The sequence below is a fragment of the Chanodichthys erythropterus genome, chromosome 11 (assembly GCF_024489055.1).
Source record: "Chanodichthys erythropterus isolate Z2021 chromosome 11, ASM2448905v1, whole genome shotgun sequence".
In the NCBI taxonomy this organism is placed as follows: Eukaryota; Metazoa; Chordata; class Actinopteri; order Cypriniformes; family Xenocyprididae; genus Chanodichthys; species Chanodichthys erythropterus.
Genome location: NC_090231.1, coordinates 4610589 through 4631593, shown reverse-complemented (window position 1 = coordinate 4631593; position 21005 = coordinate 4610589). Strand labels below are relative to the sequence as shown.

At 35.1% G+C, this 21005-nt stretch overlaps 2 protein-coding genes across 3 annotated transcripts; one reads left to right on the top strand and one right to left on the bottom strand.

Moving 5' to 3' along the window:
* Positions 1 to 1380: 1380 nt before the first annotated feature.
* Positions 1381 to 5819, bottom strand: tlnrd1 (talin rod domain containing 1). Its single transcript, XM_067400317.1, has one exon. The coding sequence runs from the start codon at positions 4378 to 4380 to the stop codon at positions 3316 to 3318; it is 1065 nt and encodes a 354-aa protein (XP_067256418.1). The 5' UTR covers positions 4381 to 5819; the 3' UTR covers positions 1381 to 3315.
* A 3659-nt stretch (positions 5820 to 9478) lies between these two features.
* mesd (mesoderm development LRP chaperone) lies at positions 9479 to 18382 on the top strand. Of its 2 annotated transcripts, none has more exons than XM_067400364.1 (3): positions 9479 to 9637; positions 12263 to 12495; positions 14781 to 18382. In XM_067400364.1, the coding sequence occupies exons 1-3, from the start codon at positions 9485 to 9487 to the stop codon at positions 15013 to 15015; spliced, it is 621 nt and encodes a 206-aa protein (XP_067256465.1). In that variant the 5' UTR covers positions 9479 to 9484; the 3' UTR covers positions 15016 to 18382. The 2 variants fall into 2 exon arrangements, with proteins under 2 accessions (XP_067256465.1, XP_067256466.1); XM_067400365.1 differs by lacking the exon at positions 9479 to 9637 and adding an exon at positions 9675 to 10833.
* The last annotated feature ends 2623 nt before the right edge of the window (positions 18383 to 21005 follow it).

Sequence of the window (21005 nt, the reverse complement as noted above, 5' to 3'; positions counted from 1 at the left end):
TAATTTCATTATTGAAATTTAATATAAAATATGACCGTGTGTTTTACCATTTCAGAAATATTAATTATATTTTACTATATAAATACTATATTATTCAATATTATATTTGATTTACTATTTAAATTATAGATTTTTTATAGAATTTTGGGTTAAAATGTGTTTTAACTGTTGTGATAAATATAATGTATAATTCACAGAAGATGAACATTCAAAATAGAGGCATTATAAAAATCTAAGAATTTTTTAAGAAAAATATAAAATACTTTTTTTCCCCTTTGATTTTGGGTGTAATGTAATAATATCAACAGGTTTAGTGAGATTTACCTTAATGCAGATTGTTTTATTTATAGATAGGCTTTAAAAACCAAAAAGACGCTTCAAGAATTTTCCATTACTTATACCGCCGATATGAAGAGGCCATTTACACGACACCGTTTTCAACTAAAAACGGAAAACTTTTGATGCGTTTTGGCCGTTCATTTGCATGACCGCAGCGTTTTGGGGGCCTGAAAGCGCAAACTTAAAAAAAAAAAAAAACGATATTCAAAGTGTACGTTTTTGAAAACGATACCATTATCTTTTCTGTGCAAACAACAAAAATGTGAATTTTTGTAAACAGTGATATCATGTGCATGGGTTGCCAGGTTTTCACAACAAAACCTGCCTATTTGCTGCTCAAAACTATAGCCCAATTGCGTTTCGGTGGGGTCCCCCAGTAAAAATTGCATTCAGGGGAGTAAAATCAGTGTTTTTGGCAGGGTTCCTCTGGTAAAATTCGTATTCCAGAGGGTTAAATATGTTATTTGCGGTCGCTTCAACCTGTGGACATGAAAAACAACCCACGGCAATAGTGTTAAAGTAGCCCGTTACGTGTTCAGTGTATAGCTTCTTTACAAAGTGGCATCGCAAACTACTGGCCTGGCATGAATAATACCATGTTTTTAGTCGTTTTCATGGATCCGTATGAAGGGGGATAGTTTTGACAACGTCATCGCAAAGGAAAATCTTTTCCATTTTGAGTACATCGCTGCCGTATAAATGCACTTTAACAATGAAATATGACAAACCTCTTGAGTTAAAAAGCACTAGTGAGTCTTGCATTAATCAATGGTTTTCCGTGTACAGGAAATGTGTGGGATAAACGGCTACACTTAAGATGTGCGGCGGCAGAGATAAACATTCCAGACTTCAAACGCTCAGATTAAGGTAGCAGGAGGCTTATCGAGGACTAAGATAACAAATGGAAGACATGGGGAACTAGTCAAGGTAGCTTCTGCGTAAAGCAGCTCTTCAAAGGCACCAGGATTATTAGGTTTAACTTCACCCAATCCAAATCAAAATCAAATGCTTCACTAAATACTAGTTTCTTTCACAAAAATGACTTAAAGTGCTAGGATGCATCATTCAATTGCTCATAATCAAGTATTTTAATCTTTAGACTGAGATGTCACACAATAGAAGTTATGAGAAACAACATTTTTAATTACTTGAAATAAATACTCCAGTACATGCATGATAAAAAATGAGGGGGTGGGCAAGGGAAAAAAACAGCACATTAAAATATAATTGTAAGTCTTGTAAATAGTGTAAAACCTATGGCACACACTCACAGCAGCTTTAACTCATTACAAATTCACACATGGAATACGAACAACATGATGCTGATGATTTCTACAGGTCTCAAATGACATCCATTCAGCTCAACACTGAGGTAAAGACTTTCAGTTTCATTTTAAGGCTTCTGTTGTATAACGACCACTTCTGGCCATATTCTCAACCGACAGAGACATTGTTGAAAAGTTGTCAGTTTTTTAGTAAAAGCTACTTTTTTACCCCCACAAATCACATCCAGTATGAGAAAAAACAATAATGTGACCTTGAGTAAAGCCGACTGCCATTAAAAGTTAATTTAGATGGATAAACACTATATTTACTCATCTTAGGGCTGGGCGATATAGCTCAAAATCTTGACATTTTTTCAAAATTTTCCCCCCAAAAAATAAAAAAATGTTTGGTCCCCCATGAAAAAGACATCTGGATTGAATGGTTAGTCGCAAAATACATACATATTGTTTACCACAAAATCAACACTAATTTATTCATTAACTTATCTTATTTATACAAACCTCTTATTTGCATTGTGTTTAGTTATAATAAAATGATTCATGTGATCATGCTGAATGAAAACTCTAGCATTTTGAGCAGTATTGAGTGGATTTCCCACTAACTCATACAATTCAGGGTTAAATACTCCATTTTAGAGGGATTACTTGCCACTTGTTAAGAATTAGTTTAAAAGCTGAGTTTCTAAGCTTTAAAACTATACCTATTTTGCGTTATGTTTAGTGGTTGCTTAGTAGTTTGATGATTTTTTTTTTTGCGAGGAGGTGTGTCCTCCACCGGTGTGTCCTGTACAGTTTGGGTTAAGGGGTTAAAATATTGCAAATATTCAATGTTTTAACCCCTTACTATGCAGAGTTAAACACTCCGTTTTAGATGGATTACTCAACAATTGTTAATTGCCGGCAGTGCACTTGGGGCTTAAGGGGTTAAAAAATAATATTGCAAATATTCATTGCAGTCCTGACTCATACTATGCAGGGTTAAACACTCAGCTTTGAAGGGATTACTCAGGAATCGTTCATCAATGGTACACTTCAGGTTCAGGGGTTAAAAGATAATATTGCAAATATTCAATGATTTAACCCCATACTATGCAGGGTTAAATACTCCATTTTAGAGGGATTACTTGCCACTTGTTAAGAGTTCATTTGAAAGCTGAGTTTCAAATATTCAATGTTTTAACCCCATACTATGCAGGGTTAAACACTGGAATACTCAGCAATTGTTAATTTTTTGGTGTGTCCTGCCGGCGGTTCACTTGGTGCCTAAGGGGTTAAAAGATAAATATTGCAAATATTAATTGTATCGCCCAGCCCTAATTCATACTATGCAGGATTAAACGTTCAGTTTTAAAGGGATTACTCAGGAATCGTTAATTTTTTTCACGGGGAGGTGTGTCCTGTCGACGGTGCACTTGGGGCTTAAGGGGTTAAAAGATAATATTGCAAATATTCATTGCAGCCCTAACTCATACTGTGCAGGGTTAAACACTCAGTTTTAAAGGGATTACTCAGGAATCTTAAACTTTTTTCACTGGGTGGTATGTCCTGCCGGCGGTGAACTTCAGGTTTCAGGGGTTAAAAGATAATATTGCAAATATTCATTGTATCGCCCAGCCCTAAGGCATACTACACAGGGTTAAACCTGATTAGATTCTTTGGTACTTCAAAAATAACGTGCCGGGGAGGAGTTTTAATTCACAGAATGAGAGTTAACTGGCGGTAAAGTTCTAGGTGAGGATCGTTCCCTTAGTGCCTGAGACAGGAGTGTGCATCCGTCCGAGACGGCGCACGCGGAGTTGCGCAGCCGCTCCCGGTAGACGGGCATCTGCGAGCTGCTCTCGGGATGCTGGGAGATATCCCTGAGGCCCTGGGTCAGGAGCACGCAGGCCGACACCACGCTCATGGCGCCGCCCAGAACGGCCGTCTGCACCCCCTTGCCCTCGGGGGTGATGGTGGCGGCTTTGCCGAGGAACTGCGGCTCTGTGGCGAAACCCACCAAGGCGTGCACGGCCTGCACGAGCGGGCCGCTGAAGAGGACGCAGCGGTTGCGCGTCAGCTCGCTGGGGCAGGACTTTAGCTCGCGCACGCACGCCAGCAGAGCCGTGGCGCTCGTGCTCATGCATTTGACGCTAGCTTTGAACTGCTCCTTGGCGAACTTGTCCTTGGATTTATCACTGGCCAGAGAGGAGGCGTCCGTGAGCGTGGTGAGGTTCTTCAGGATGTTCTGCGACACCTCCAGAAGGAGCTGCGGCGTCAGGTCGGCCAGAGCCGTCAGGCGGAGGATGTTGCACGTCTGCTCCACTTCGTGCCGGCAGCGGGTGACTTTGTAGCGGTCCACCAGGCCGGGAACGGCGGCTTGCGAGCCCGGGATCTCCACGGCCGCCAAGTACGCGGCGTGCGCCGAATACTCGGTCAGCGAGACCACCAGGTCCCCCATCTCCACCAGTCGGTCCCCGACCTCCACAAACTTCCCCATGTTGAGCTGGCTCTGAATGTCATGAACAATAATAGACAACTCCTTAGTCCGCGCGATCAAGGTGTCGCGACACTTCTCGAACGTCTCCGCGATGGCCACGCCGTCGGAGTTCACCACCGGCCTGGTCTCGCTGGACAGCAGGAGCAGGTCCGCCACCAGCTGCATTTTGCTCTTGCATGCGTCACAGATGGATGAAAGTCTTTTCCTTTGTTGCAAGCTGCCGCTAAGGATGCTGGTAGAAACCTCGCTATCTGATTTTCCAGAGCCACTACTAGCCATAGTAGTGTGGTCGCTCTAATGTTCAAAATAAAGATCGCGACACACGTTCTGTGATTTATGCCATTTTCTTCAGTAAAAAAAAAAGATTTCCACACCTTCTCAAGGAGAGTGAAAACTGGCCAAAGAGTCTATAATGTCCTTCAGAAGAAAAACACACGCAGGATAACTCAAAATGATCACTCAATGCGCATGCGAGAAGTATTTTAGAAAAATATTCTTATAATAATATAAAATGCGGGCGAAATAAGCTGATGAGAGCTATAATTAAATATCCCTTCAATTGAAACACTCTGAATTGCCCAATGTTTAAATAATCAGATTTTAGGTGTGCATAAGGAAGAGAAAAAATTCAAAATGCAATTCACAACTACCTCCGTTAAGGTAGGCTACAGTCTGATCAGTTTCACAGGTTGTTGCTCCAACAAACCAAAAAATAAAAAAATCTTTACTGCAGTGCCATGAAGATGCCCAGATGAAGGCAAAGTGCAGGTTGACTTCCAAAATCTGTCATTTCAGGTTCGTGTCATGCAAATTAAATGCATCTAAATACACGATGATGATGCTGATGATGATGATGTAATGACCGTCTTGCTGACCCTCCGTCCGAAGCGCGAGACGCGCGCGCGCCCCGCCGCCACTGCACCATCATCCCACGACACCTCGAAAACTCATAAAACGTTCCCGAACGACTTTCAGCCGTTTCTTTTTCATACACAATCCAAGTTCTGTGGGAAAACTCAGTTCCTTATGCATATCTATTGTCCATACGCCCTCTCCAGCAGAAAAGCAACGGTAGTCCAGAGGCAGATAGTTTCGCTTTTGCTTGCCATCGTTTTAACGTAATGTTTTAATGCGGTTTTAACGAACTTAGTTCGCGATTGAGACTCTCGCGCGTCGGTTGTAGTCTCCCGCTACATCTTGCGTATCAGGAAGCGGCGGGAGGGTGTGGCTGAATAGCCTGTTAGCTTCCCTCAAACTCCGACACTTTTATACACTCCACAAGCATTATTCCTGGTCAGAGAGTCGAAACTCCTCCTTTTAATTCAGCAACCGCTCAACCGATACGCTTATTTTTCTGAGGTAACGTCAGTCGCGCGAGAAGTCGTGTTCATTCCTCACCAGTCATCGTTTCCCGAGGCCCCGATGTGAGACTCAACTACCGGTCTGAGGGCAAAAGTTACACCCAAACACAAGTTCCAGAGAAGTTCCTTCTGTTATCCTTTTTGTTTGGTTGGTTTTTCTCGTTTCTGCTGTTGTAAATCCAACAGGTCTCTCGCGTGTGGGGTATTTACTACTTTCACAATGTTCGCTTTCAGAGCGGCATAGAGAGAATTATTTTTTAGTTTAGCGGAAACGCCGGTTCTATTATTATGCTTTTGGATATTAATCATCGGTCTTCCGAACTCGAGCGTTTATTGTTTTGATTTCCTTGAATTGATTTGCCGTCACATTTTTGAGTTGTTTAAAGTTTATTAAAGTATTTTGCTCCATTTATTTATATTGATGTGTGCAATGTGTATTTATCTATTTATTATTATCGTTTATTTATGCATTTATCTTTAATTTGTGTATGTTTGGATCTCCTCAGGCATTAAAAACAAATGTTTTTTCACTAAAAAACGTTATAATCTTTAATTATAACAATTAATAATATATCAATTATAATATAAACAAATTACTTTACCCAATACTGTACTAAGTTTTCTACAACTATGATTATATTATACTACAGTTTACTGTAGTAAAAACTAAAGTATACTACAGTACAGTTGATCAGTTCACTATAGTTAATACTACTGTATGCTAAAGCATTTATTAACAAATTGTTGTAAATAGTATAATATATACAGTATACTACACTTTACTATGGTTCAAAAACTATAGTAGGCCTACTATAGTATTTTTTCCACCTGGGTTGATTTGCCGTTACATTTTTTAGTTGTTAAAGTATATTTTGCTCTATTTATTTATATTGATGTGTGCATGAAAAAATACTGTAGTAATTTATAGTAAATACTATAGTGTTTTTGAATCATACTATATTAAAGTAGGCTACTTAAATGAATTTGTTGTGGTAATTCTATAGTTGCTGTGATAATATAACAATTATAATATAAACAAATTACTTTACCCAATACTGTACTACGTTTTCTACAACTATAGGGTATATTATACAATACTACAGTTTACTGTAGTAAAAAAAAAATTATACTACAGGTGAAAGAATAGTAAATACTATAGTGTTTTTGAACCATATTATAGTAAATTGTAGTATATACTGTATTTACAACACTTTGTTAATAAATGCTTCAGCATACTGTAGTATTAACTATATAGAACTGATAAACTGTAATAAATACTGTAGTATTTAGTTTTTACTACAGTAAACTGTAATGTATATTGTAGTATAATATAGGCCTACACTAAAGTTGTAGAAAACTTAGTACAAAATTGGGTAATTTGTTTATATTACTTTTACTTACTTTACTATAGTATAGTTCAAAAACACTAGTATTTACTATAAATTACAGTTGATCAGTTCACTATAGTTAATACTACAGTATGCTATAGCATTCATTAACAAAGTGTTGTAAATACTATAATATATGCAGTATACTACACTTTACTATATGGTTCAAAAACACTATAATATTTTTTTCATGTGGGAAATAATACTAAACAAAAAAACACCCTACCGAGCTCATAAAAATACCAGAGTGACCTCAAAACAGCTGATTCATCTTGGGAAGGGAAATCGGATTCGCCGCTGCAAAACTATGACGTAAATGCAGCAGAGCACTTTTCATTAGGCAAAAAGAGACGTCGGGAGTGTGAAGGAGCCAATGAGAAACTACAGGGTGGGGCTGCTGCACTGAAAACCCTCCTCTTTGGACACGGGAAGGGCTTTCGTCAAGTTAAAGAACTATGGGTCATATATGATCATCTAAATATTGCATTATGAGGACTTACAAGCATACTATGCATTCACATAATAACATGCAGGCTTATCTTTAACCCTTGACATTCCACAACAGTGTTTTGCTCTACTCAGTTTCAAACAACAGATGTTCTTCATATTTAGTGCGGATCCCTTGTTTGGTCTGATTCCTTATTAAATTCCAAGATTTGCTACTGGATAACACAAAGCATTTGTGTGAAGTGTGTTAGGTCTGATCTGGGGGCTGAGGCTGTGAATGTCAGCTGTACAGCTGCACGGGGCACTGTGCCATTGGGTGGGGTGTCCTGAGAGGAAACAGTTCCGATTCTGTTGAATGAGCCGCACACTTCTTATGAGTCCCGTGACAAGCACTGCAGAGACCCGTGAAGAGCTGAAAAAGCCTGAAATTAAATAGGAATTATTTTGTTACCTCTTCAGTTCATAACAAGGGAGTTTAGTTGTAACAGTCTTCTTTCTTGTCTCTTCTTCTTTTTTTGTTGTTGTTATTGAATAAACTTTAACATTAACATGCACTTTCGTTCAAATGCAAATATTGAACATCATATAATAATGCATATAAAAATAAAAAGAGAAAATGAAATGAAATTAGAACAGCCAGGTATAAAATAGTGCTGTCAAATCGATTAATTGTGATTAATCGCCTCTAACGTAAAAGTTTGTAAATATATAATGTATACAAACATACATGTTTATTTGCGTGCATGTATATATATGTGTGTGGTGTGTGTGTGTGTGTATATATATATATGTATATATATGTATATATATATATATATATATATATATATATATATATATATATATAAAAAATAAACAAAAGTTTTAAATATATAATGTATGTATATATATATGTATATATATATATACATATATATATATATATATATATAAAAAATAAACAAAAGTTTTAAATATATAATGTATGTATATATATATGTATATGTATATATATATATATATATATATGTATATATATATATATATATGCATATACACATTACGCATATACTGTATATGCATATATACATAATATATATATTTAATTGTTTTAACATAAAAGTTTGTAAATATATAATGTATGTTTATATATATATATATATATATATATATATATATATATATATATATATATATAAACACACACACACATGTATATATTAGGGCTGCAAGATTATGACAAAAATCATAATTGTCGATCATTCCCTTGAAATTGTAATTGCGATTATTAATTACGATTATCACAGTTTGTATTGAATGATGTTTTGAATGGCATGCAGTTGCTTCAAACAATGGTATAAAGCCACATTTTTATATAAAAAATAAAAAAAACAAGCAGAAAACACATTTTTTAATTACTTTTCTATCACATTACGCCTCAAATGTCAACTGTACATTGGTCTGGTTTCTTTTTTAAATAAAAATATAATATGTGTAATAATAATAATAAACATATGAGCCATTTTCATGGTTGAATTCATATGTGTGTGTGTGTGTGTGTGTGTGTGTGTGTGTGTGTGTGTGTGTGTGTGTGTGTGTGTGTGTGTAATACATGATTTGGCAGCACAAGTATAAAAATATCAAATAAATAATGTGGGTATTCAGCCTTGCTTCAGGTTTTTATTAATAATCTTTTCTTCAGAATAATCAGTGAAGCATAAGTCGTGTAATAAGGCTGCTCCGCATGTCAGCATTTATTTTCCTAAGTATTAATTCATTGTAGATCAAATAAAACAGCTTTTAAAATAGAGTTAAAGTTAGACTGTTATTATTTTATTATATAAGTGTAATGTAAATCTAATAAGATATGCATCGAAACTCTTTTAGAGATGCAAAACTCTGAAATGAAATTAAAAACCACAAAAGCTTTTCAAATGTACATAAAAGTTTATTTTATTTTATCTTATTATTTACCATGTAGCCTACACTTAGGTTATTAACTTGTTTGGTCCCCATACAGCTTTTACACTTTATTACTTAATTATGTAATTTATATGATTGTATTTTGTGTTATTCTCCTTATAAAATAAACGGAATGGGGGGGGAAACCAGCATCAGTAGGCCACGTGATCAGGCAAACACGCCCTCTTCCCTTAGCCTATGACGAGCAGAAATATTTTACCCAATCAGCGAGCTACAAGTTTAAAGATGGCGTCGCCCGTCAGCAGCAGGACTGTATCAGTATTGCTTTTTCTTATATTATTCATATCGGTTCATTGTACAGAAATGAAACCAAAGAAGAAGAAAGACATAAGGGATTATAATGACGCGGATATGGCCAGACTGCTGGAGGAGTGGGAGGTATGAACGAACTCATCCGCAATCACTCAGTCATGTGCCTCTCACGATCAAATACCATGGTAACCGCCAAAATACCATAGTTTCTTCTGCTAAACCATGATGAATCGGAACTCGTTCAAACTAGCTTTCGGGAAAGTGGTGCAGTTTTGTTTTGATGTGACTGTGAGTAAAACTAGATTTTATGGCCAACAAACTTTTTTTTCTTTTTTTTTTTTTTTTTGTATGACAGATACAATCATGTGATCTACTTAACCTAAAGTAGCTATTTCACTTGTTTAAATTCATGTTTTGCATTCATGCTAACTTCAAGCCCATATGCTAAAACAGCTATGTTATGGCTGTTTGGGGATAATTGTAACAGTAACGGTTCATTAAAAACGTTACATAAAATTATTCCAGTGAGTAAGTTATCAATCACAGTCTCTAGTAAGGCAAAGTCACGTGAGTTGTCTCGCATTGAGGGATTTATGTCTTATTTATGCGTTTTCATCATAGTTTATGCACGTCTTCTTATCAGATATAACATTGTCTGCCTCATTTGAGCACATCTTGGCGTTTCCATCCAGCGTTTTTTTTATGTGATATCACAAAATTCACACAAGTTACTACCATCCCGTTCTCCTCGACACTTTTGTCGATGTACTACTAGATTTGTCGTAGTGTCATTGATGAATAAGGTTTTAAGAGTGTTAAAAAAACAAAACATAATGGAGTTCTAATTAATTTTCAAATTTTATTAAGTGTTAAAGGGTTAGTTCACCCAAAAATGAAAATAATGTCATAAATTACTCATGTCGTTCCACATCTGTAAGACCTTCGTTAATCTTCGTAACACAAATTGAGATATTTTTGTTGAAATCTGATGGCTCAGTGAGGCCTCCATAGGGAGCAATGACATTTCTTCTCTCAAGATCCATTAATGTACTAGAAACATAGTTAAATCGGTTCATGCGAGTACAATGGTTCAATATTAATATTATAAAGCGACGAGAATATTTTTGGTGTGCCAAAAAAACAAAATAACAACTTATTTAATGATGGCCGATTTCAAAACACTGCTTCAGGAAGCTTCAGTGCGTTATGAATCAGTGTGTCGAATCAGCGGTTCGGAGCGCCAAAGTCACGTGATTTCAGCAGTTTGGCGGTTTGACACGCGATCCGAATCATGATTCGACACAAAAGATCCCGACATGAAGGTGAGTAATTAATTACATTATTTTCAGTTTTGGGTGAACTAACTCTTTAACAATGAGATTATGTGGTTTTTATAATCAATTAACACTGCTTTTATCATGTTTTTTTTACAAGATGGACAAAATTTGTCACCAAAAAAGTAATTCAGTTTAACCAAAATTTCAGTTTTACTGAATGAAACTTTTGGTTATACCGAATGACGATATTTTCAAATAATGCTAACAGGCTGATATCTAGCTAGTTAGCTAACGAAAGGACAATCAAACATTTTATATTTAGTTTTTAAAATATTACAACATTTTCCATGTTTTTATAGCGGTTGTAACAAATGACCTGATGTTTCGGGACATGTGTATGATCAAGTGAAAACATGAATTTTTCAGATAGTTAAGAGAGAGTTAGTTACTTTGCTTCACGACCATGTGGTCCTTTGCAGGTGTCTGAATGATGTCACATCCTGTCACATGGTATTGACCGCATGACTTGATCCAAAATGGCCCCTTTATATTGATACTCCGAATGACAGCAATGAAATTCATTTTTCCAGAGATTATTTCTCATAACAAAGCAACGACTTCTACACGTAATTTTAATATCATTTTGCACTATGTTGATATATGATGTTATAAAATCATGCCAGAATATAAACATATACATTTATTACATTTTAAGATATTTTAATCACAAATGAAATGGCTGTATTGGCCTTTGGACGGTTAAACCGAATGACCTTTTGACACTTCAAAATCTTTAAAATACCTTTATATGTAGCAAAATATAATTAAAATCTTTTGGATTCAATAAAAGAGATCTAGTTGTACTACCTTACATACTTTGGATGGCATCTCTTTTTATTATTATCAAAGCCTTTGGACAAACAAATGACTCGTCACGTCAATGACCCTGTAACAGTAAATGTCATGTTGTAAACTAACATGCTAACAGTTTATTCACACATTTTATAGAGACACTCCTTGAGTTAAAGGTTACCTTTGAAAGAACATGGTTCACAGAAATTAGTGAGTATTAACTATACAAAGATGTAAAGCTATTGAAACATTATTTGCATATATTTGCATTCTGAATCTAAACTGAACAATGCATTAAAGTTTGAAAATATTCGATATTATAAGTAAGATTAAATATTTAGAGTTTAACGATATAAATAACGTCAAGTTTTAAAATGATTAATATGAGATTTATAATGTTTAAAGTATAAATATAAAATACTGAATACTTAAATAAAATGTCACTCTAATATCGTTATCACATTTTCCGTTCTTGTTGTTGTCTGCCAGCAGCGCTGTGCGATAGATTCAATAAGCTGAAATATGTCTTTTTTTTTATCGCCCAGCCCTAAGTACAGGTAACTTACATTTTGGCATTTTATTTCTTCAGTGTTTCTCATTGACGTCTTTTCGTTTATGACAGAAAGATGATGACATCGAGGAAGGCGATTTACCGGAGCACAAAAGGTCTCCTCCACCCATCGACTTCTCGAAAATAGATGCGTCCAAACCAGAGGAGCTCTTGAAGATGTCCAAGAAGGGAAAGACCTTGATGGTGTTTGCCTCTGTGTCAGGAAACCCGACAGAGAAGGAGACAGAAGAGATCACCAGCCTGTGGCAGGGCAGCCTCTTCAATGCAAACTATGATGTTCAGAGGTAATGACTAAAAAAATCATATTTGTTCATATTGAAGACAATTCATATGAAAACAAATATAGTGAATGTGACTTATGCTATATATTATGTGCAAAAAAGGGTATAAATCACATTACATTCTAACAACATTACAATCAACGCTAAATTAAAAATGAAAATAAATAAAAACATAAGCACAGGCTAAATGTTGACTGGTAAGAGGAACACACATTTAATAGTGACTTTACAGTTACTGCTGTCATAAAAACACACTTACAGGTCTAAAATTCTACATATGGCACATTTAATGTCCAACAACAAATATTCTAGCAAAATATATATTTTAGTCAGAATAGAGTGCAACATTTTTCCATTCATTTCTCCTGGGATTTAAAAAAAAAAAAACTTTGTTAAAGCCATGACTCTATGAGGTGAATCATAACATTGCAAACTCTTATTTAACCCTTATAGGGACTTTGGGGTCTTTTTAGACCCCAAACGACGTTTGCTCAAATAAAAAAAAAAAAAGTTCTCTTTTCATAATATTTAGACATGAATCCAACTGAACAACACTTGTGAAAAGATGTATCTCAGTCAGTCAAATAGCACATAGCAAATAGTGGAGCTCTGCAGCCATTTACTGGTAAAAATGATAGTTTTTACTTTTAAAACGGCATTTTTCCAAAAGATGTGCAAAAATCTTACACTAAACCATGTCAAATTATCCATGCTATCCCCATGAATGAAATTCAGAAATGTAGGTCTTTCATAAAGTCAATTTTACATAAAAAGCTGATTTTGTATAAAAACCTATTTAAAAAACACAAATGTCGAGTAAAAACATTAATAAACAAAATTACATTTGTTTAAAAAACAAAAAAACAAAAAAAACAATTATTTTGTTACAGAATTACATTTTTTTGCCTGGGGTCTGTGGAGACCCCAAAGACCCTGAGTGTTCTTCCCAAACAAAGACGGCACAAGAGTTAAAGCAAAAATGTATTAGGAAATCTGACAAAAATACAAAGGTACAAGACTTGTACTTAGTGTCTACAATCCCATGAAGCATTGCGAACAGCATAATTGATGGAGAAATATGAAGCTATGCATTAAAAAGTTTTGAATATATAGACAATATATTTTGTTTATTGCAAAATAAGCATATTTATTGAAATACTGAAATATTTTGAGAGTGTAGAGCGACCGACTCGATTATGTCAGTCGCAGGCTAAAGAGATCTTTTGCTGCATGTTGCTTGTTTCGAGTCTCTGATTGGTGGAATGTTCTGTACAGCATCATGGGTAATGTAGTTTTTCACCAGGAATTCCACTATTAAACACGATTATTTAAAAAAAAAAAGCTGAAATAATGTGGGTTACGGCTTCAACAGAAGCAAATGCTATTGATTAACAACCTCGTAGCTCGTCTTTAAAGGTTTATAAGTTATCATTACAAATCAATTTCCCTATGAAGAAAAAAATGAATAGACTTTTTACTGTTGCGCTCTATTATGGTGTTCCTATTCTAATGTGCACCGTCTGTTTGGTGCGCTCGTTCACTGAAGTCTGTGATGTTTAGCGGAGATTTACTTGCATAACGCTCGTCCACTCCTGAATGCAAAATAAAAATTTGCCCTATTTGGGTGTGAGCAAAAACACCATTTTTGTGTGTCCCTTTAAATGCAAATGAGCTGCTGCTCCCGCCCCCTTTCCAGAAGAGGGCGGAGCTTTAACAGCTCAACAACAACAAAGCTGGAGAATCTCACGCAGACAAAATGAGGATTGTCAGTAACGGTGTTCAGCCTTACATTGTTCAAACCGGAGTCGACACTGATGGAGAGACTCAGGAAGAAGTTACAACTTTTAGAATGAAACTGGACGTTTCTGAATGGTTAGTGGATACATTGATGTAGTTTCAACTCATCCACTAGCATGTGCCGTCATGTTCATCTTTTGTTCAAAACCCGTATGGATGCCCACTCAGACAGAAACTTTTTTTTTTTTTTTTTTTTTTATGCAATTGAGCTTGTCAGCGTCAACTTGCAGGCTATCGAGACTCTAAATAGTGTTCAGTGCTCGTCTGTGCAGCCAGTGCATGCTTTGCTCGAACTTTTGCCATGGTGTTAGAACTGTTGTGAAACTGTTTAGAAGTTGTGATGCTAGAAACAAATGAAGTCTTTATCAAAGATGCATTTAGTAGATTTGAATCAAAGCTTGTGTTTTAAAGCTCTCTTAACTAGCTGTCTCTTTCTCTTGAAATGCTCTGTCACCAATCACTGAAGTTACTGTTTGTATTATTCTCATCAGATTTGTGGTGGGATCCAACCGTGTCATCTTCATGCTGCGTGACGGGAGCTACGCATGGGAGATTAAAGACTTCCTGGTCTCTCAGGACCGCTGTGAGGATGTGACCGTGGAAGGACAGGTGTACCCTGGGAAAGCTGCCAAGAAAGATGCCAAGGGGAATGAGCAAAATGAGAGCAAGAAGAAAGGAGACAAGAAAGCAGCCAACCGAGCAAATAAAAGCAAGCAGGAGCTTTGATACATGAGCCTCAAAGGCGCAGCGTCTTAATGGGACTGAAGAAGCGTTTCTCTAACAGGTGTTACCAGAGTACTTTGATGCACAGGCTACTTATGGTTGACTACAGTCAAATCAGCTGTAGTTTCAATTTCTTTGATTTGTTTTAGTCACTCACCTCATTATTTTTTCACAGTCTGAATCAAAGAATAAACCACTTTTATAATTATGTGTCGTGCATTACATTGATTATTTACAGTCAGTGTTAGAAAGTTACTATTAAAAGTAATGCGTTACAATATTGCGTTACTCCCTAAAAAAAAAGGTACTACTTGCGTTACTTTTTTTGGAAAGTAATGTTACTTTGCTTTACTTTTTCTCACCTGGACTGGGCTTGCTTGATTTTTTTTTTTTTTTTTTTTTTACATAAAAAAGTTCAATTTTTGGCAAATGTAAAGGCCGTTTCATACCGAAAGTGAAATGAATAAGCCTTTCATCTATGCTGCCATTCTGGATTGCTATGGAAGCTTGTTTCTGCCACGGAATACAAAAAATAAAGGATAATTGTGACTTTTTTTTTCTCGCAACTCTGACGCAACTCGCAATTGTAAGTTTAAATCTTGCAATTCTGACTTTATATCTCGCAATTCTGACTTTATATCTCGCAATTCTGACTTTATATCTCGCAATTCTGACTTTATATCTCGCAATTCTGACTTTATATCTCGCAATTCTGACTTTATATCTCGCAATTCTGACTTTATATCTCGCAATTCTGACTTTAACGCACAATTCTGACTTTATAATGCACAATTCTGACTTTATAATGCACAATTCTGACTTTATAATGCACAATTCTGACTTTATATTTCGCAATTCTGGCTTTATAACGCACAATTCTGACTATATCTCTCAATTCTGACTTTATATCTCGCAATTCTGACTTTATATCTCGCAATTCTGACTTTAACGCACAATTCTGACTTTATAACGCACAATTCTGACTTTATATTTCGCAATTCTGGCTTTATAACGCACAATTCTGACTATATCTCTCAATTCTGACTTTATATCTCGCAATTCTGACTTTATAACGCACAATTCTGACTTTATATCTCGCAATTCTGACGTTATAATGCACAATTCTGACTTTATAACGCACAATTCTGACTTTATATCTTGCAATTCTGACTTTATATCTCGCAATTCTGACTTTATATCTCGCAATTCTGACTTTATATCTCGCAATTCTGACTTTATATCTCGCAATTCTGACTTTATATCTCGCAATTCTGACTTTATAACGCGCAATTCTGGCTTTATAACGTGCAATTCTGACTATATCTCTCAATTCTGACTTTATATCTCTCAATTCTGACTTTATAACGCACAATTCTGACTTTATATCTCGCAATTCTGACTTTATATCTCGCAATTCTGGCTTTATAACGCGCAATTCTGACTATATCTCTCAATTCTGACTTTATATCTCGCAATTCTGACTTTATAACGCACAATTCTGACTTTATATCTCGCAATTCTGACTTTATATCTCGCAATTCTGACTTTATATCTCGCAATTCTGACTTTATATCTCGCAATTCTGACTTTATAACGCACAATTCTGACTTTATATCTCGCAATTCTGACTTTATATCTCGCAATTCTGACTTTATATCTCGCAATTCTGACTTTATATCTCGCAATTCTGACTTTATATCTCGCAATTCTGACTTTATATCTCGCAATTCTGGCTTTATATCTCTCAATTCTGACTATATCTCTCAATTCTGACTTTATATCTCGCAATTCTGACTTTATATCTCGCAATTCTGACTTTATATCTCGCAATTCTGACTTTATAACGCGCAATTCTGACTATATCTCTCAATTCTGACTTTATATCTCGCAATTCTGACTTTATATCTCGCAATTCTGACTTTAACGCACAATTCTGACTTTATAATGCACAATTCTGACTTTATAATGCACAATTCTGACTTTATATTTCGCAATTCTGGCTTTATAACGCACAATTCTGACTATATCTCTCAATTCTGACTTTATATCTCGCAATTCTGACTTTATATCTCGCAATTCTGACTTTATAACGCACAATTCTGACTTTATATCTCGCAATTCTGACTTTATAACGCACAATTCTGACTTTATAACGCACAATTCTGACTTTATATCTCGCAATTCTGACTTTATATCTCGCAATTCTGACTTTATATCTCGCAATTCTGGCTTTATAACGCACAATTCTGACTTTATATCTCGCAATTCTGACTTTATAACGCACAATTCTGACTTTATAACGCACAATTCTGACTTTATATCTCGCAATTCTGACTTTATATCTCGCAATTCTGGCTTTATAACGCACAATTCTGACTATATCTCTCAATTCTGACTTTATATCTCGCAATTCTGACTTTATAACGCACAATTCTGACTTTATAATGCACAATTCTGACTTTATAACGCACAATTCTGACTTTATATCTCGCAATTCTGGCTTTATAACGCGCAATTCTGACTATATCTCTCAATTCTGACTTTATATCTCGCAATTCTGACTTTATAACGCACAATTCTGACTTTATATTTCGCAATTCTGGCTTTATAACGCACAATTCTGACTATATCTCTCAATTCTGACTTTATATCTCGCAATTCTGACTTTATATCTCGCAATTCTGACTTTATATCTCGCAATTCTGACTTTATATCTCGCAATTCTGACTTTATATCTCGCAATTCTGACTTTATATCTCGCAATTCTGACTTTATATCTCGCAATTCTGACTTTATAACGCACAATTCTGACTTTATATCTCGCAATTCTGACTTTATATCTCGCAATTCTGACTTTATATCTCGCAATTCTGACTTTATCACCATGAATAATTGCGAGTTTATATCATGTAATTCTGAGAAAAAAAATCAGAATTATGGGATAAAAAGATTCAATTTCCTTTTTTATTTTTTATTCAGTGGCAGAAACAACCTTTCATAGGATCGCAGAAGAATAGGATGCAGGAGAAGAAATTTTAAAACTCTTTGGCAAAAAAAAAAAAAGTGCATGTAATGTTTAACTAAAGTCATTTTTGCTTATTCATATGGTTGAATTGGCTCTTCAAAGGTTAAGCAAAGACATTGGTTAATAAAGTGAGATTAAATACAAAGAATATTTGTGTTGTTTAACATTTAATTATTGCAGGTTTGCATAATATCCTGAGTTTGCGTTTCACTGTTTTCATTCATTTTGAGTAATATTGAATCTGTTTTGTGCAAGTGGGATGAGTATGCTTACATTTAGTCCAGAGCTAAAATACCCATCAGGTGCACACAACACCTCTGAACTTTATTTCTCTCAACATGGGGACAGGAGAGCTGTCAGTCAATAAATGTGAAAACAAAGTTATTTGAAAAAGTAACAGATATTGTTGTACGTTTAAAAGTAATGTTTTACTAGCAGAGCTGGGTGGATTACTTACTAATTCCAAATTACATGAGAAAAATTGTAGTTAGTAACGTAATCCATTACATTACACATTTAAGGTATTTTTTGATTACTTTTACATTACTTTGGACCAAACTCATTTATCACATTGATTTGAATAGGATAACCTTGTACCATATTGAAATAAAAATACAAAGAAAAAGAATTAATTAAATAAACTAAATTAAATAAAAATGAAATAATTTTGGGTTTAGTTATCTGATGCTATGAAAACTGGAGTGTGACGTTGTGATTGACAGCTTCTCTGAGTGAAGTCGTCACTGAGGCACCATTGGCGCATGTTTGTGTTCACATTTTCAAATGCAGAAAATAGTTTAAAGCCTAAAAAAAAATTCCAGTATATTTTATTTTCCCCCACACATCAGTCTAGACAAAAACATTTCTTTACTGGCTGCTTACAATTTCTTAAATGCTATTATTTCTGTTGACTTTTTTATGCAACAACTAGTACACAAGCAGTCTTGGCTCAGCAGCAATAGAGAATATGACTAATCTGATTTATCTGAAGGTTTACATAGCTTTCTGAAGGATGTTGAAATGCATTTGGAGGATGTTGCAGAAACGAATTGATGTGGAATCAGTCAAACAGCTTCTGGCAAAGGAAAATGAATTTAGCACAGCAGAGCCATTGCCCCAGTTTGAAAGAGAGCAACATTAGGTGCTAATAGAGTAATCGATCATTCTTTCCCTTCTGAAGTGCCATATGCCGTGATACCCGGGAAGACACAAGTACAACTCGTGGAAAGCTGTGAGCTTTTCAGCACTTTACTGAATGATAAATGTGATCTAATTGAAATAAAAAATTATTTTTGTGTGTGCAGTCATCCAATAAACATCCATTCTTGCAGGCATTTGTTCATCATCCTACATTGACACATTTCTCCAATCCTTACAGAACAATGTGACATTGTTTTTATGGCAGACTAATCGAGATCCCCAACAAACATATTTTTACTTATAAGAACTTGTATGTATAAGCTTTTGTATCCTATAGTTTCCTTCCAGAAGAAACCATAATAGTATTTAAACTTCATTTGTTTGATTCATGATGTTATAATTGCCGTTCTATAATTCTGCTCATGAATGTCTAGTTTTGCTCCTAAATGTCTCAAAGTTCTGAGTATCTTTCAAAGGCACAAACCAACAAATGCAGACAAATCCAGTGATCATTTCTTCCTTAAACATGTTAATAATAATAACTAGATTGAAAGTGTGTAGACAAACGTTGATGTTGGCCTGACAAAGCCGTATGGAAGTTTTACATTTTTATAAGCTTTAAATTTAGTGAAGTGGAAGACATTGCTATCATGAATTAACATGTTTTAACACATTGTTAGCATGAATTTGCATGTTGGTATCATGTTTTAACAGATTAACATGTTTTCACACATTGTTAGCATTAATTATCATGTTTTGCTGACACGTTTTAACATGTTGCTAACATTAATTAACATATTGATAGCATGTTTTTTCACATTGCTTGCATGGATTAGCATGTTGTCCTGAGATAGTCATTAACGTTGCTAACATGAATATGTTTTGTTGACATGTTTTAACAGGTCGTTAGCATGAATTATCATGTTGCTGACATGTTTTAGCACATTGCTAGCATGAATTAGCATATTGTTAGCATATTTTAACACATTGTTTGCATGAATTAGCATGTTGGTATGTTTTAACATGCTAAAATTAATTATCATGTTACTATCATGTAACATGTTTTACCACATTGCTTGTATGAATTAACAGGTTGCTAACATGTTTTACCACCTTGTTAACATTATTTAACATTTTTCTAACATGAATTAGCATTTTTTACCATATTGATAGCATGAATTAGCATGTTGGTATCATGCTTTAATAGATTAGCATGTTTTCACACATTGTTAGCATTAATTATCATGTTTTGCTGACACGTTTTAACATGTTGCTAACATTAATTATCATGTTTGCTAGCATGTTTTTTTCATTAGTTGCGTCCCAAACAACGCATTATATATGTACTTATGCACTATGTACTCATCCATGTAGTGCGTGAATTTTTTAAGGTTTTTATGTCATTTAACATTAGAGTCTGATCCCCCTCCCCCTCTGCTATATAATTAAAGCTGTGACAGTTGAGTGCATGAAGTGTCCAACATTCCACACTTTGTTTTTTTCTGTTACTTTAGTGCATCATCCGGATACTTAAAGTGTTTGTTTTCTTTTTGGAATTTTCTGTGTGAACACACTACTTGAAAACATCATAGAATAGTGCATAAGTACGTGAATTGGGATGCACCTGTTGCTTGCATGAATTAGCATGTTTTAGCATGTTGTTCTAGGATAGTCATTAACGTGTTACTATCATGAATTATCATGTTTTGCTGACGTTTTAACAGGTTACTAACATGAATTATGTTGTTAGCATGTTTTAGCACACATTGTTAGCATGAATTAGCATATTGTTAGCATATTTTAGCTCATTGTTAGCATGAATTAACAT

What these genes read in the sequence shown, in the direction of transcription:
- mesd (XM_067400364.1), top strand. Translation starts at nt 9,485, where the DNA reads ATGGCGTCGCCCGTCAGCAGCAGGACTGTATCAGTATTGCTTTTTCTT. An exon ending in GACTGCTGGAGGAGTGGGAG is followed by an intron (nt 9,638 to 12,262) that starts GTATGAACGAAC and finishes CGTTTATGACAG; the next exon opens with AAAGATGATGACATCGAGGA. An exon ending in GCAAACTATGATGTTCAGAG is followed by an intron (nt 12,496 to 14,780) that starts GTAATGACTAAA and finishes TATTCTCATCAG; the next exon opens with ATTTGTGGTGGGATCCAACC.
- tlnrd1 (XM_067400317.1), bottom strand. Translation starts at nt 4,380, where the DNA reads ATGGCTAGTAGTGGCTCTGGAAAATCAGATAGCGAGGTTTCTACCAGC.